Source organism: Sciurus carolinensis, chromosome 15 (assembly GCF_902686445.1).
Source record: "Sciurus carolinensis chromosome 15, mSciCar1.2, whole genome shotgun sequence".
Lineage (NCBI taxonomy): Eukaryota > Metazoa > Chordata > Mammalia > Rodentia > Sciuridae > Sciurus > Sciurus carolinensis.
In genome coordinates, this window is record NC_062227.1 from 82,913,370 (window position 1) to 82,927,418 (window position 14,049).

A 14,049-nucleotide genomic window follows, 5' to 3' on the forward strand; every position below is an offset into this window, starting at 1 on the left:
TTGAAAATTGCTTTGACAGGACAGTAGAGGTTCAACACCCAAGCTGGGAATCCTGTGAGCCAGGGGCCTCCACAGACCAACAGAGTCTGGGCCTGGTGGGCCCCTGCAGGAAGCTCCAGCACCTGCTCCCGGTGGTGTCCCTTGAACCAGCAGTACCAGTATCCTCTGGAGCAGCACAAGACCTCAGCCCCCAGGTCTAAGGAACCAGTCCCCTTCTCCTAGAGCGGGGCCTGGCCTGCACTGATGACCGAGGACCAGGTTATCAGCAGCTCACACGCATAGGAGCGTTTTCCATATCCATTCATTCAGCAGGGTTAGGGTGTCCTGAATGCCAGCTAAGCCTGGCCCCGAGCTGGGGTAGGTCCATGGTGCCCAAAAACAACCTGCCTTCAGGGGGCTGAGGGTGTGCTGGCCGGCAGGACGTCAAACAGTAGGCACACGGTTATAAACAGGGACGCCAGCAGTGCGGCTACAAACCCAGGCTCTGATTTAAACTGGGTGTGTAAGGAGAGGAAAGAGTGGGTGTGGAGGGAGGGTTCACTGTGGCACAAGTTGATGGAGCCTGCACAGCCCCAGGGCCAGGGCAGCACAGGACAGCACATAGGGCCCATCATGGGCAGGAAGGCAAGCACAGACATGTGCTGCAATGGACAGTCACCTCTGGTGTGTAGCTCTCCTTGGAGGTGGGTCCTGGGGTCACAATAGCAATCCTGGAGGAAGAAGTCTCACCTGTCTTACTGTCCAGCACTAACCACAGAGCAATCTCAGACTGTCAGAGACCTGGCTCAGAGCAGAACCTTCAGGAAGGGGGACAGAGGTTGGACCACCAGCCACACCCACACATCCAGGCTATGAAGGGTCTGATATGTGTGTGGTGGGCAGGATTTGTCCTGACCTTTGAGGGGCAGAACCTAGCAGTGTGTGTGCATGCACATATTGTATAGAAAACTGGAGAGAACCCTACACAGGAAAAGAGGAGGCAGCAGGCTAACAAGAAACAAGCTGCCAACCAACGAGCTATCTGTCGGAGCGTGGGACTGGGCAATGGTGTACCGTGGGATGACTTCCTGGCTGACACGTTGGGACACATTTGAAATCGGGCCACAGGCTGTGAGTCAGACAGGGTGGGACCTGGCCCCTTCCTGTGCCCTGTCCACCCACTATGGCCCAGGGTGATGGTGGTGCTGTGGTCACACCTATAGAACTGTCTGGGCCATTACTACATGGTGCATGAGATGACTAGGTACCTGCTGGGGCAAGAGCCCACCTATGCCCCATGCGTCGCTTCTGTGGGCCATGCACCCTGCCCACAGGCCTGCTGTTCTGGCCTTGTGTGTGCTCTGCACCCAGGGTACCAGCACTGCTAACATAGGCTTGGTTGGTGCCAGGAGAGGCCCAGAGATGATCCAGACCACAAAGTCAGTGCTAGGCCTCAGGTGCATGCCCTTTAGTCCTGACACCAAGCCTATTTGGAGAGGTGTCACTGTCCCCATTTCACAGACCAGAAGTGTAAGACCTAGCTTATAAGTCACAAAGCTGGTAATGAAGGAGCAAAAGTCATATTACAAGAGGTGCTAAGACAAAACCTGCTCCAGTGGTGGGGGGGTGGTCAGGAGTAAGGGACACCCCAGGTGGGAGAAGACAACTGGGTGTGGATGAGAAGGGCTCTCTACAAGGGAGCCCACAGTGTGGGCTGCTCAGAAGCTGGGCACAGGAAGGCACAGAGAGACCTGGGGGCCAGCCAGGCTTGGGGCCTGCTCATGGGACTTCTCCAGGCCTGCCCACCTCCACTGGGCTTTCCCGAGAAGTCATTCCATGGCTGCAACCCTGGCCTGCAGAGGAAACCGGGCACATTCCAACGTGCACTCATGATATGTGGAAGAGTCAGGTGGTTTCCAGGTTAGAGATGCAGAGGAGCTGAGCGAGTACGCGCTGGATCAGGCAACTTACAAACTCAGACAAAAGGGCCAAGTCGGGTGGAGCCAGGCTCCAGGTCCGCTGGTATTGTAACTCTGGACCATGTGTTAAGCTCTGAGCCTGTGCTCCCTGGCAGGACAGGGATGAGGGTACATTTCTTGAAAGGCTGCTGTGAGTGTGATAGGAATGCATGCCGGGGCTCACACTGTGACATGGGAGAGTGAGACCTGCCCTGAGCTGCTTGTTCCCTGCAGGCCTGGGGAAGCACAACATGCCTACTCTCAGGTGCCGAACCTCAGGACCAAAACTTGCACATGTTTGTGTGTGCATCTGTGACAGAGTCAACTGTGGGGCCTAGCTCACGCTGTGGGGTAGGACTGGTCTTTAGCTGAGCACGTGTCCTGACTTCTGAGGAGGAACCTTAGCTTTCTCAGCCTGTCCCTTCCACTGTGGGAAGGCAGCTATTTTTAAGGCCATTTTCAAAACAAAAAGGCTTTATTGTAACTCCATGAAAGACTGGACCCTGCAGCTCTGGGTGGAAGCAGTGCTCTCTGGTGGGCCTCTGCTAAGTAACCTTCTGTGCCAGGAACTGAAGGCTCAGTAATACTCCAGACCAGCCACAGAGAGCCACTGCAGCAGAGGAAGTGGGTAAGGGGGCCAGGCCTGTGCTCCTGGTCTGTACTCCCTGTATCTGCCAGACAGACTGCACAGGGCCAGACTCATGGCCCAGCAGCCAGGCCACCAGCACTCATGGCAGGATCAAAGGCCCAGACTGCTAAGGAGAGGGGATCTCACAGGATGCAGGAGGCATTTAGGAAGCGGCCCAGCCCCAAGTCGGTGTCCGGAGACAAGGGAGGGAGGCAGCGGACGCTGACCTCAGCACTGCAGGTGTTGTCTGTTTCTCTGGGGGTGGAGGCAGGGATGATGAATTAGATGTATGCAGGATGGTGTTGCAATTCAGAACTCTGAATGGTTCCGCCTTGTTGAGCCTCAGGGTCCTCATCTTTACAGCCAGGGGATACTGCCTACCATGTAAGGTGTCATGAGCAGCAACAGAGACCTCTGCACCTGGCAGATACCACTGGAGAGAGGAGCCTAACATAAAACTTCATTCCAAAATGCCACCCATGCCTGGACCCTCCTGTGCCCGGGTGGCAGCTTCTCCCACAGGACTGACCAGGGTTTTGGAGCAGGAAGGGGCCCACAGAAACAGGCTGCAGGAAGAACCTGGGGCAACATCACAATGGCACACCTCAGCCATTCAGCATCAGGTGCTAATCCTTGGCCAGGCCATGAACACTTCCTAAGCTGACCGAGGTACCTTCAAGTTCCTTGCCCCTCCCATAGCCAGTGAGGCCACATACCCCTTGGGGGACAGACCTCGCATGCAGGGCCCCGGGCTCATCATCTTGTGAGGCAGGAGTGGGGCTTCCTCAAGGCCCTGCTTCACAGCAGTGGTTCCCTGACATCTACAGCCCCTGTTGATAGACATGGGTCACCCTGCAGGCAAACAATGCCACCTCCTGCAAAGAGGCATGTTCCTGTGAAGTTTTCAGACATAACCAAGCACCTAAATGACATGGTCCAATTTCAGGAACAGCTCAGCTGCAGAACAGACCTGGTGGCGAGTCTGTGCTCATTCTTCATCCCTGCATCAGTACTGGTGTTGATAGGCCCCAGGGGCTGCAGTCACAGAGTGTGGGCAGGGGCCACTGCCTCCACAGCAGGCAGAGAAGTATGCTGTGTCCCACAGTGACACCCCATCAGATCAGTGAGGAAGTGATGTCAGGACTGTGGGCAGCCAGTGGCACAGGTCCCTTGCTCACAGAGAGCAGAACACCAATATGCCTTTCATTTTGGAATTCATCTAGGATAGCTGCCCACTGCATTAAGGGTCCCAGTTTCCCTCTTGGCCCTTTCACACCAACATACATCCCCAAAAGAAGCCAATGAGGGGAAGTGTTCTGGGTCTGGGTGCTTTAGTTCATCCATTCTGTCTCAGCAGAGATCTGTGGTCACGGACTGAACCACGCCTTTGACATAATCCAGCCTTTGACAGGAATACCAATGAGGTAAGGTAGAAAGCAGACACATTCACTCAGAAGGCAGGACTTTCAGAAGCAGAGAAGTCCCCCACATGCAGCAGTGACATCCCTAGCACAAGTGCAAGAACGGAGCCATGTGGGGACCGAGAAGGCGGAATGAGCAGAACTGTCAGCTCTGACCCAGCCCGCTTCCCCACAATGCCCTGCTGCTGTGGATGAAGGGATCACCAAGACACTCAGAAGTCATCATCACCTCAGCTTTGAATAGAAGGCTGGAACCTTCACACAGCAGCAGGGGACCCTAAGTTCTGCAGAACACACTCTTCCTGATTTGCTTTAATTGATCCACAAGTACTTAAGAAGTGTGGTTAAGTCTTCCTGGGACTCCTGTGCCCTCACACCTGACATAGCCACAGCTTCACCCTAAATCCAGGCAGGGGCCAGTCTATGCACACAAGTAAGGACAACCCCAGTGCCGGGCTGCAGGTGGGACCAATGCTGAGGTCACTCCCACAACACAGCCAGAGCACAGGTAGCATGGAAATGGAAAAGGCGCTGAGGTTCCAAGTGCTTAACGCTTTGGATTGACAGGCTGTGAGGGAGCTCAGGGAGAGGTGGGGCAGGGCAGCACAGCCTGGGCCCCAGGAGCAGGGAATGACAGGGTGGAGCAGTCCCAAGTGACTGCCCAGGAAGTGGTCAGCTCCTCTATTCCCAGTGGGTGGTCTTGGCACCCAGGGCTCTGCTGGAGGAAGTGGGCAGTGCTGGATCCTGGAGACGCAAAGTTGGCCATGCAGAGCACTGAGAAAGTCAGGAGACCCAGCAGCAGAAACAGCAATGGAGTTTCTGCTTCCTAAGTTGTTTTGTCTTGTTGAGCTCATCTTCTCCGGACCTGCCCCGCACTGACCCATGGCACAAGCATTACCCACCTTTATAAGCAGGGAGGGGACAAGGCACTGGCCTTTCTCTGAGATGCCCTGACAATAAGCCAATTGTAATTAAGTATTTATCACCTTCTTCAAAAAGTAGGTTATTTCCTAAAGTACCCTAATAGACCATTTGTGAACTAGTAGCTAATAGGAATATCCAGTCCTTTCTCATTTGAATCAACTTGACAGACATTTATTGGGTGCCTACTGTATACCAAGCACCACTCTTCACATGTTAGATGCTGAATTTTCCCTTGGCGCATCTGACTCAGGAATCCTGTTAATTTCTGGCCTCTCAGCATACTAAATCCCTTGAACACATGAGGGGAAGACTGAAAAGTCCCAGAGAAGGCAAGGTCCAGACTGGAGCCTAGTACCCTCCAGAAGAGCCAACCCCAGACCTGAGCCAGCCCGCCTGGCAAGCCTCTCTGTCATAGAGGAGAGAACAGATAAGAGCAACCCCAGGGCTTCAACATGTCAGCTGCCATTGCCGGACAGAGAGCAAACTGGGCTGCCCTGGAGTGTCTGGCTTCGTGAAGATATGAAGTTGAGGATTTGAATGTCGGGATAAAGGACCCCACCACCCAGCCAAATCTGCCCACTCACTTGACAAAGGCAGGGATGGTGTTGATCCTGGTTGTCCTTGTATCCCAGCAAGGGTCCTGTGGTCTGGCATGTAGCTCAATAGAGGAGCAAGCAAATAAGCAAATGAATGGACCGAGGGTAGGACTAGACTTCATAGAACAGCCACAAAACAGAGGGCTTCCCTTGAAGGTTTGCAGCAGGAACCTTCTATGGTGTGCAAGAAGAACAGAGCTTCTCTCTAAAGCACAAGGCTCACTCCCCAGTGCTTCCATGGGCTCTAGACCTGGACAACCAGGGCCTCCTATCCTACACAGAGGTGGATGGGACACCTGCATCTATGCCTTGGTCTGGGCTTCCTAAGAAGAGCCGCCAGTCCTCTTCCACCAATAGCAGACAGTGGCCCAACTGAGGATGCTGGAGTCAGGCTGTGGGTTCTGTGGGATCCAGGTCCTGTGCTGAGCTTTATGACCCTGGGCAGGTCAGAGGCTCCTGTGGCTCAGTGTCCTTTTGTGTGTGATGAGGGTGTGAGAGAGCTTTTCTTACAGGTTGTGACAGGGATTGATGAACTGTTATTTGCACTTGCAATACATTTGGAACCCATCTGGCACATATATGCACATAAATATGGAGGTACATTAAATAAATGTTAAGACATATTGTAGAACGTAACCTTTGAACAGCAGGCAGTGTTCAGGGCAGCTGTAGAGCAGGGCTCTGGTGTGTGCTGGGAAGAGACTGGCAGGGTGGTAGTGAGCTGAAAGGAGATGGCACCTCCTCAGGCTCCCAGGTTCATGTACAGTTGAAATTTGTCAAGAGGAAGTGGGGAGCCAGTAGACTTGGATTTGACATGGAAACAGCCAGCTGGACAAACCCAACTGCCCAGCTGTTCTGCCGGGGTCATCCCCAGCTCTCTTTCCTTGCTTTCTCTAAAGGTCCAGGAGACGCCTGTACAGAAAGGTCAGGATGTCTCTCCCTTGGTTCTAATGCCAGACATGATTCTCAGACGTTGAAGCATCTGAGGCCTTGAATGGCTGTGTTAAACTGTGGACACCCTTCCCTTCCATAAAACTGGGAGGACGCTGCCCTGTATCTGAAGTGCCCTGGGTCCTAGGAAAGGGCTTGACTCCTTGCCTAGATGTGGTGCCCCAGGAAGGCTGTCAGAATGCTTCACCACAGGTCACAGACCCACAAGAGGTGGGCAGCCTTCTGGGTGCACTAATGCCACCATACCCCCAGACTGATGTCCTACCTGGGTTCCTGACAAGTCTCCTTTGAATGCCACTTCCCAGATCAAGTCCCTGAACCTGTTTGAACACATACGTGCACAGTACAGCAAACCAAAATCTTAAGAGGGTGTAGCTGACACACAGGTGAGTCAAACCATGTCCAGGCAGTTCTCAACTAGCCCATGGAAGGCAAGTCCCCAGCCACTCAACAGGAGTCTGGCCTGGGCTCTATCTTACCTGGTGTCTCATCCCAGAAGGAAGGGTGTGCCCCTGTAGCACCATGGTGGCCAACGAGATCAGCTAGTGATAATATCTTGGGGACCAGAGGAGACATGCTAATATAAGACACTGTGCCCAGCTGTCCACAGCAGACTGACCAGCTAACATAGGATTGGCTTGTGCCAAGGTGATCCTTATATCCCTCTTCAGGAGGGGCAGGGCTAGTGCCTAGAGCAAGGCCCTCAGCGAAAGGACACCAGCTTCACTCAGCACCACCTGCACTAGCAGATCTCATAACTAAAAAATAGCACTGATAGGAAAAAGGATACAGGACAAGAGCAGACAATTAAAAATAGATATACAAATAGCCAACACATATGAAAATCTTCAACTCACTAATAGCTGCAAATTCAAATAATGGGACATAGTTTTATTTATATAGTCTGGAAGGTATGAGAAAAAGTCCAGTATTGGGAGGAAAAGAGGAGAGAGAGATGGATGGACAGATATCAAACAGCATAGAAACTGGTAAGAAGAGACTGCCCAGAACATTTGGCAATATGTATTAGCCTTAGAAATGTGCATACCAAGCGCTTATCTAGCATGCAGGAGGCCTCAGGTTTGATCCCAGCATCATACACACACACACACGAAGGCCCAAAAATGTGTATACCTTTCTTCCAAGTAATTTTACTCCTAGGGATTTGTCCTAAACAAACAATAAGAGCCCTACACTGACTTAACAGAACCCATAATCTTCATATAACACACACATGTACATTTTTTATATGAAGACTTAAAAGCACTGTTTATTATGAAAAAAACTGGAAGTAATCTGAATGTGAGATTGGTTAAATTAATTATGGTTTAGACATGAGAGGGGCCTGAGGAACTTTACAGCTCTGATCTCGAAATGCCAGAGGATCCTGATCCACAGCAATGAGCTCTTGCCATGGTGGGCTCTGCTCAGTCTTGGGCTTCTCTCACATTCATTGTCTCCTTTCATCTTGGAGGGTAAGCAGATCAGATATGATGCCCATTTTACACGAGACAACTGAGGTTGGGAAGGGTTTAATGACTTGACTGAAAGCCCCGAAGGCAGAAGGTGGCAGAACCCAGGTACACTCAGCTCCTTGACTGTTATGCTTCCGTGGTGCTCCATCCAGGCTGTGTTAGGTCCTATTCTCATGAAGTTCTGCTTCCTATATAATGATAGTAGCCACTGCGCAGAGGCGGACTCCACAGAAAGAAGAGCCATGCAGACCCTCAGACAAGCAGCAAGTCAGGCTGTGTGACAGGAGATATGACAGCTAGATCATGGGACTCAGGTCCATGAGGCCTCCCATGTACTCCCAGGTCTGAACTCCAGCTCTGACACTCACTGCTCTTCAACATGATTGAGCCCACGGGGGTGGGAGTGGGGGTGGGATTGCACCTCTTTACTGAGCAGGGCTGGAAGAGGCAGGCAGACTAACACCCCTGGACAGGCAAAGGCAGATCCCTACTCCAGCCCCTGGCAGCCTGCACAGGCCCAGTTCCAGAACTGCAGGGTTAGGACCAGCGAGAGCACCTCCTCCAGATCTGTCCTAGGGCCTTGCTGTGTTTGAAAAGGCATCACACATGGCTACTGACCACCAAAACAACGTTCAGTACTGACCAACTCACTTAAAATGAAGTAGCCATGCACAACAGGCAGTAGGAGGGGTCTTGTGATGGATGGCCCTGTACCTGGACTAGGCTGATGGCTGTGAGCCCTCAGCAATGTGCTGATATCCATAGCCAGCACAGCCACACCGTGCCAGTCACATAAGATGTCAGCTTTGGGGGAGGCAGGATGAAGAGTCTTTGGGTCTCTCTTCTCTCTCACATCTGCTTGTGAACTAGGAAGATCTCAAAACAAGAGGTTAAGAAACATCAAACACTGGTGCCCTTAGTGGCTACTGTAGGTGGCTCAATGGGGCAGTTTCTTCAAACTCCCTCTGGTGCTGTGGGTCCTTCCTTCACAATTCATAGATGGTACACTGGATATAGGGGTTTGGACAGAGAAGATGGGCATAGGGTAGGGACCACTGAATTAGCATTTGGGGAAAGGGCAGGGATTCAGAAAAAGACAGCGTTATCCCAAGAAGATCCCGCAACTCCCTGCAACTCCAGACGACGGCCATGCCCCTTGCTAGGTTCTCCACCAACCCCTGCGGAGGCCCTGGAAATCCTACACCAAAGGACCCTTTGGGCCACCACTAGTCCAGGATGGGACTCCCCAGAGCCTAGGCAAGAGAACACGGGCCCTGTGCCTACGGTGAACACAGAGCTGGGGGCAGAGCCCTCTCTCGGTGGCTCGGCCCCTTTCCCACCACTCCGGCAGCTCCACCTCACTTTACCGAGAAAGGGTGCGCAGCCAGAAAGGGTGAGCGGGCCACTCAGTTCTCAGGCAGTAGTCAGCAAAAGGATCAAGGGCCCTGTACCACAGGGCTGCGAATAATTGCAGCTTCTCCTCTGCTCCCCCGCCCCGCGCCCACCACTGAGACCCTCCCAGACAAAAGAGTCTGGGGAGAAGAAGCCGCCCCCGCAAAGGGCAGAAGCGCCAGATCCTATCAACCAATTACCCAGACACGCACGGCACCCGCAAGTTAGGGCACGCTCGGCCCGGCGCAGGCAGCAGGAGCTGGGGCGCGCCCAGGGGGTCTGGGTCTGGCTCTGGGGTGCGTCCGGTAGCGGGTCAAGGTCTGGGCGCGCGCACGGAGGTGAGGGTGCTGGGGCCAGGGGACCGCCCCAGACCTGTGGTCTGACTGAGCTGGGGGAGCTCCCGGGTGAGGTGTCTGAGTGGGGGCAACGTTTGAGGGGGGTGGCTGGATCTCTGCCAGGGGCGTAACTCAGGGTTGTGGGCTAGGGGCGCGACCGGGGCCAGGGAATCTGGTACCCGGAGCCAAGTTGAGTGCCGGGCCAGGCCCTCCTCCCGGAGCCTGCGACCAGTCTCCTCGCGGGTAAGGAGGCTTCTTCGTAGGAAGGGGCCCTCCCCAGGCCCCCAGAGGCCCTTCTACTGCCCGGAATCCGAACAGCCCCTGTCCCCCAGTTCGCCCCGGAAACGCCGCCCTCCCCTAACGTGTGGCGCGCCCGGGTCGCCTCTCACCCGTGGAACAAAAGAGCCCCTCTCGGGCAGCGGGTCTGGAGCCTGCACGGGCTGTCCGATAGCCCTCGGCCCCAACAGGATCCTCCCCAGGCTGCCAGGCTTTGTGTCTGTGCAGGGGGCGGGAAGAACGGTCGGGGTCCCCAGTGCACATCCCACGGACACAGCGCGCAGCGGCGCGCGGTGCCCGAGCTCGAAAGTTGGCGCCGGTCGCCTCCCACACCGCTCTAGTCCCCCTCCGCGCGGAGCCGGATCGTTTGCCAGGGGAGGGGTGCAGATCTCGGGGGCGGTCCTTGGGGGCTTACCTTGCTCTTGACTTCCACCGCGCTGCAGTCGTAGAAGCGCAGGGTCTGAGACTTGTGAAAACTCCGGTTCATGGTTTCGGCCCCGGTCAGCCTCACTTCGCCCTCGCTGCTCAAGGGCCGCAGAAAGACTCTTGGGGACGACGCCCCCGCCGTCGGCCCCGACTCCGGCCCGGGCCCGCGCTCGCTGGAGCGACGGGTTGCCTGGTGTGCAGCGGGCCGGAGCTGGGCTGGCCGCGCGCCTCCGGGACTCCAGGGGCCGCGCGCGGGAGGAGCGCGGGGACGCCGGCGCGCGCCGCCCTGCCTCCCCACGCCCCGCCTCTTCGCCTTCCCACGCCCCACCTCCCTACCTCCCCGCCTCTCCGCGCCCCGCCTTCCTACCGCCCTACCTCCCGGCCTCCCCAAGCCCGCTTGCGCCCCGCCTCCCTACCGCCCCACCTTCCCGCACCCCGCCTCCGCTCTCCTGGGAGCACCCGGCTACTCCCCGACCCGACTGCGGTTCACGGTAAACTCAAGTTTCTCTGCGATCCCGAAGCCTGGGATTCATTTTGTTTGCCTCCACCAGGCGGCCTGGCAAAGGAGTTCACTTGCCGTTGTTTTGGGTAATTATTAAGAAGGGTGCTAAGGAGAACCTGCGGAGGCCTGATCTCATTTGGCATCACCTGCCTGCACAAACTGCCGGGCTGCAGTTGGGAGAAGGGTCTTCAGGGGGGCGAACTCCAAAAGCGCAGTCATGCACAGGCCAAATGAAAAGGGACAGGAACAGGTCAGAGTGCCTCTCTGATGAGAAGGGAGATTTGAAGGCATCTAATAGAAAAAAGGGACAGGTTCGGAGAGGGGTGGCACGGATTATTAGCATCGTCTCTGAGGACTTGTTAATAGGCAACTGAAAGAGGGTGAAAGAAACCAAAATACAGCCTGGCTCTTGAGGAATTTGTGAAGACTCTAGAAGGACAAGGCACGGGGTTTTAAAAACACTGTTACAGGGCTTGGGTAGAGCGCTTGCCTAGCATGTGTGAGGCACTGGGTTCGACCCTCAGCACCACATATAAATAAATAAAATAAAGATCCACTGACAACTAAAAAAAATAAATAAATAAAAACCAAACAAACACTGTTGCAAACTGGACTGGACGGTCCAGCCCTGTACTCCAGCTACCCAGGTGCCTCAGGCAGGACTGCAAGTTTCAGGCCAGCCTGGGCAACTTAGCAGACCCTAGGTCAAAAAAGAAAAAGGGTCAGGGGTGTGGCTCAGTGGTAGAGCACCCCTGCATTCTACCCCAATGCTGCCAAGCAAACAATAACAAAAGAATGTTGTGTTCTACCAGTTTTTGTAATCTGCAGGCTACATAATTATAACGTTGCCATAACCTCATCGCAAGAGAAACCTGGAGTATCCAAGGAGGTGAAAGCAGAGTGAGATCCCTGCCATGGTGGGATTCCACTCACTTGAAACCTGGGTGCCATAGGTGCCCACCACCTCTCTGCATGTGTGTGACCATGCCATTTGTCCAGTTTTGCAGCCTGCTTTTGCCACCTCTTGTTGCATAATGAACATTTTCATTGTGTTCTTAGAAAACACATCTTAAAACTGCATATGTCATAGGCATGATTTATGATCATTCTATTTTTACTGAATATTTAAGAGTTTCCAATGTTTAGATTTTATATAATAGCCTGTTTCCTGAATTTGTTCATTTTTATCATTTATTGAAAATCAACACCTAAAAATGCAATTATTAGGCCATTAAATACACATATCTCTCAAGCATTTGGTACAGATTGTGAAACTGCATTCCCCAAAATTTAATTTTCATTTAATTTTGCTATACATTTATCCTGTTACATGCCAGGGGGTTAGTGCTAGGGACTATGGCCATAAAGGCTCAGAGTTACAATCCCTGATCATAAGAGACATGCCAGACTGGGCAGAGTCCCAAAGAGATACATGAGCTAAGAAGAGTGCCAGGGAGACACACTTCATAGCAGCCTGGCAGAGGAGTGACTTTCTTTGAAGGGAAGCTTCCTAAATTGAATGTAGCCTTTGGCCTCCTGCAGAGTCACAGGCCTACCGTGATCACAAGCTGCCCTGTCCAGGAAAACCTTGTTTTGTGGGTGGGAGAAGCTGAGGAGCATTGTGAGGGATGAGCTCCAACCCATACATTTTCAAAGTGGAGAGATAGACAGCATTCTGGAGGGGGAGGCGGGAATTGCAGGCTTGGGCTCTGGGTAACAAGCAATCCTTCCATGGGTAGGTGGGGTTTAAGTGCCCCCAGGGCCACCTGGTGGGGCGCCACACTCTCCGAAATCCTGTGGGAACCCTGTGGCTCAGAGTGTGGCCAGGCCGACATTTTCACAGGGTCCCACCCCCCTGCTGGATCCGAGCTGCTCGGATGAGGTCCCCGGTACTCAGCTCTTAATCACTGCTGCCCTCAGGACTTGTTTGGCATGAGGAACAGCAAGAGGATGAGGAAGCTGCCAGTGCCCACACTATTTCTAGCTGGGACTAAGCAGGGTTCTCTGGGCCTCAAGCCTGACACTGGGTTGGGTGTGGATAGGCACAAATCAGAGCTTTCAGCAGGAAACATTTTCACTTTTTTTGGTGCTGGGGATCGAACCCAGGGCCCGTGCTTGCAAGGCAAGCACTCTACCAACTGAGCTATCTCCCCAGCCCCACATTTTCACATTTTGATCTCAGAGTTAAAAGCAAATGCTACACGGTCCTGGCCTGAAAGATCATCTTTCCACACAGCTGTAGGATCTTGGGTGCTCACTTGTTGATGAACTAGTGTCAGTCAGAGAGTGAGAAAGAAAATAGTCAGACCTACTCTTCCTCAAGCCATCGCTTCAAAGAATCCATCTAAACTGCTGACTAAAGCCAGGTGTTTGGCATGTGCCTGTAATCTCAGCCCCCAGGGAGGCTGAGTCAGGAGGGTATCTTAAGCCCAGGAGTGGCCGGCTTGGGCAGTACAATGAGACCCCATCTCAAAACAACAACCTACTGCTAACTGAGCACAGACCCTGCAAAATGCATGCTTTGGGTTGTCAGTATATAAAATGAAAATTGCAGGAGTCTTCAAAATCCCAAACACATTGGTTAGAAAGAAAAGAGATTGGCAATTCACAAAGTTTTCCATTTTTTAGATAACAAAGCACAAAGAGAATTTGTATTTAGGATCCCTGGTAACAGAATAACGAGGCTAAGGGTTGGGCCCATCAGGCAGTGTTGCTTAGTGTACTACTTGTGGCAGAGATTGGGTGTTAGGCCAGGCCACCTGAGCAGGAGGTGGCCTGGTGAGGCACAGCAGTGGTGGAATCTTGGTGGGCACAGTGAGTCTTAACAGGAGAGTTGTGCCCTACCTTCCCCCAGGGGCAAATCTGTGGTCAGGACACAGGGTGTGCTGCTAGCTGGTGGAGACCAGTGCTGCTGCTGAAGATGAACAATGCCCAGGACAGTCCCACAAAGAGGGGTCAGCCACCACTGTGTGTTTGCTACTGCCAGAAGTCCTGGTCCCTGACCATCCCTCCCTGTCCCCAGGAGGTGGGCTATCTGCAACTTGGTCAGGTGTAAAGACCTGTGGTCCACCATCAGTTGGTAGCCTGGTCCTTGGCCTTGAATAGAAGGCACTTGTCAGTCTATGACTTCCCTGGCTCTGAGTGGCCTGCACTCTGTGCCAAGATGTGCTCAGAGGTTTGCTCTTC

At 53.5% G+C, this 14,049-nt stretch overlaps 1 protein-coding gene across 1 annotated transcript in view; it reads right to left on the bottom strand.

The window, feature by feature from the left end:
- Pard6g (par-6 family cell polarity regulator gamma) overlaps positions 1-10,651 on the bottom strand; it is a 55,664-nt gene extending 45,013 nt beyond the window's left edge. The window contains exon 1 of the mRNA XM_047526013.1: positions 10,351-10,651. Coding sequence (XP_047381969.1) covers positions 10,351-10,422 — 72 coding nt within the window. The 5' untranslated portion in view covers positions 10,423-10,651. The remainder of the gene's footprint in view (positions 1-10,350) is intronic.
- Between the last annotated feature and the right edge of the window lie 3,398 nt (positions 10,652-14,049).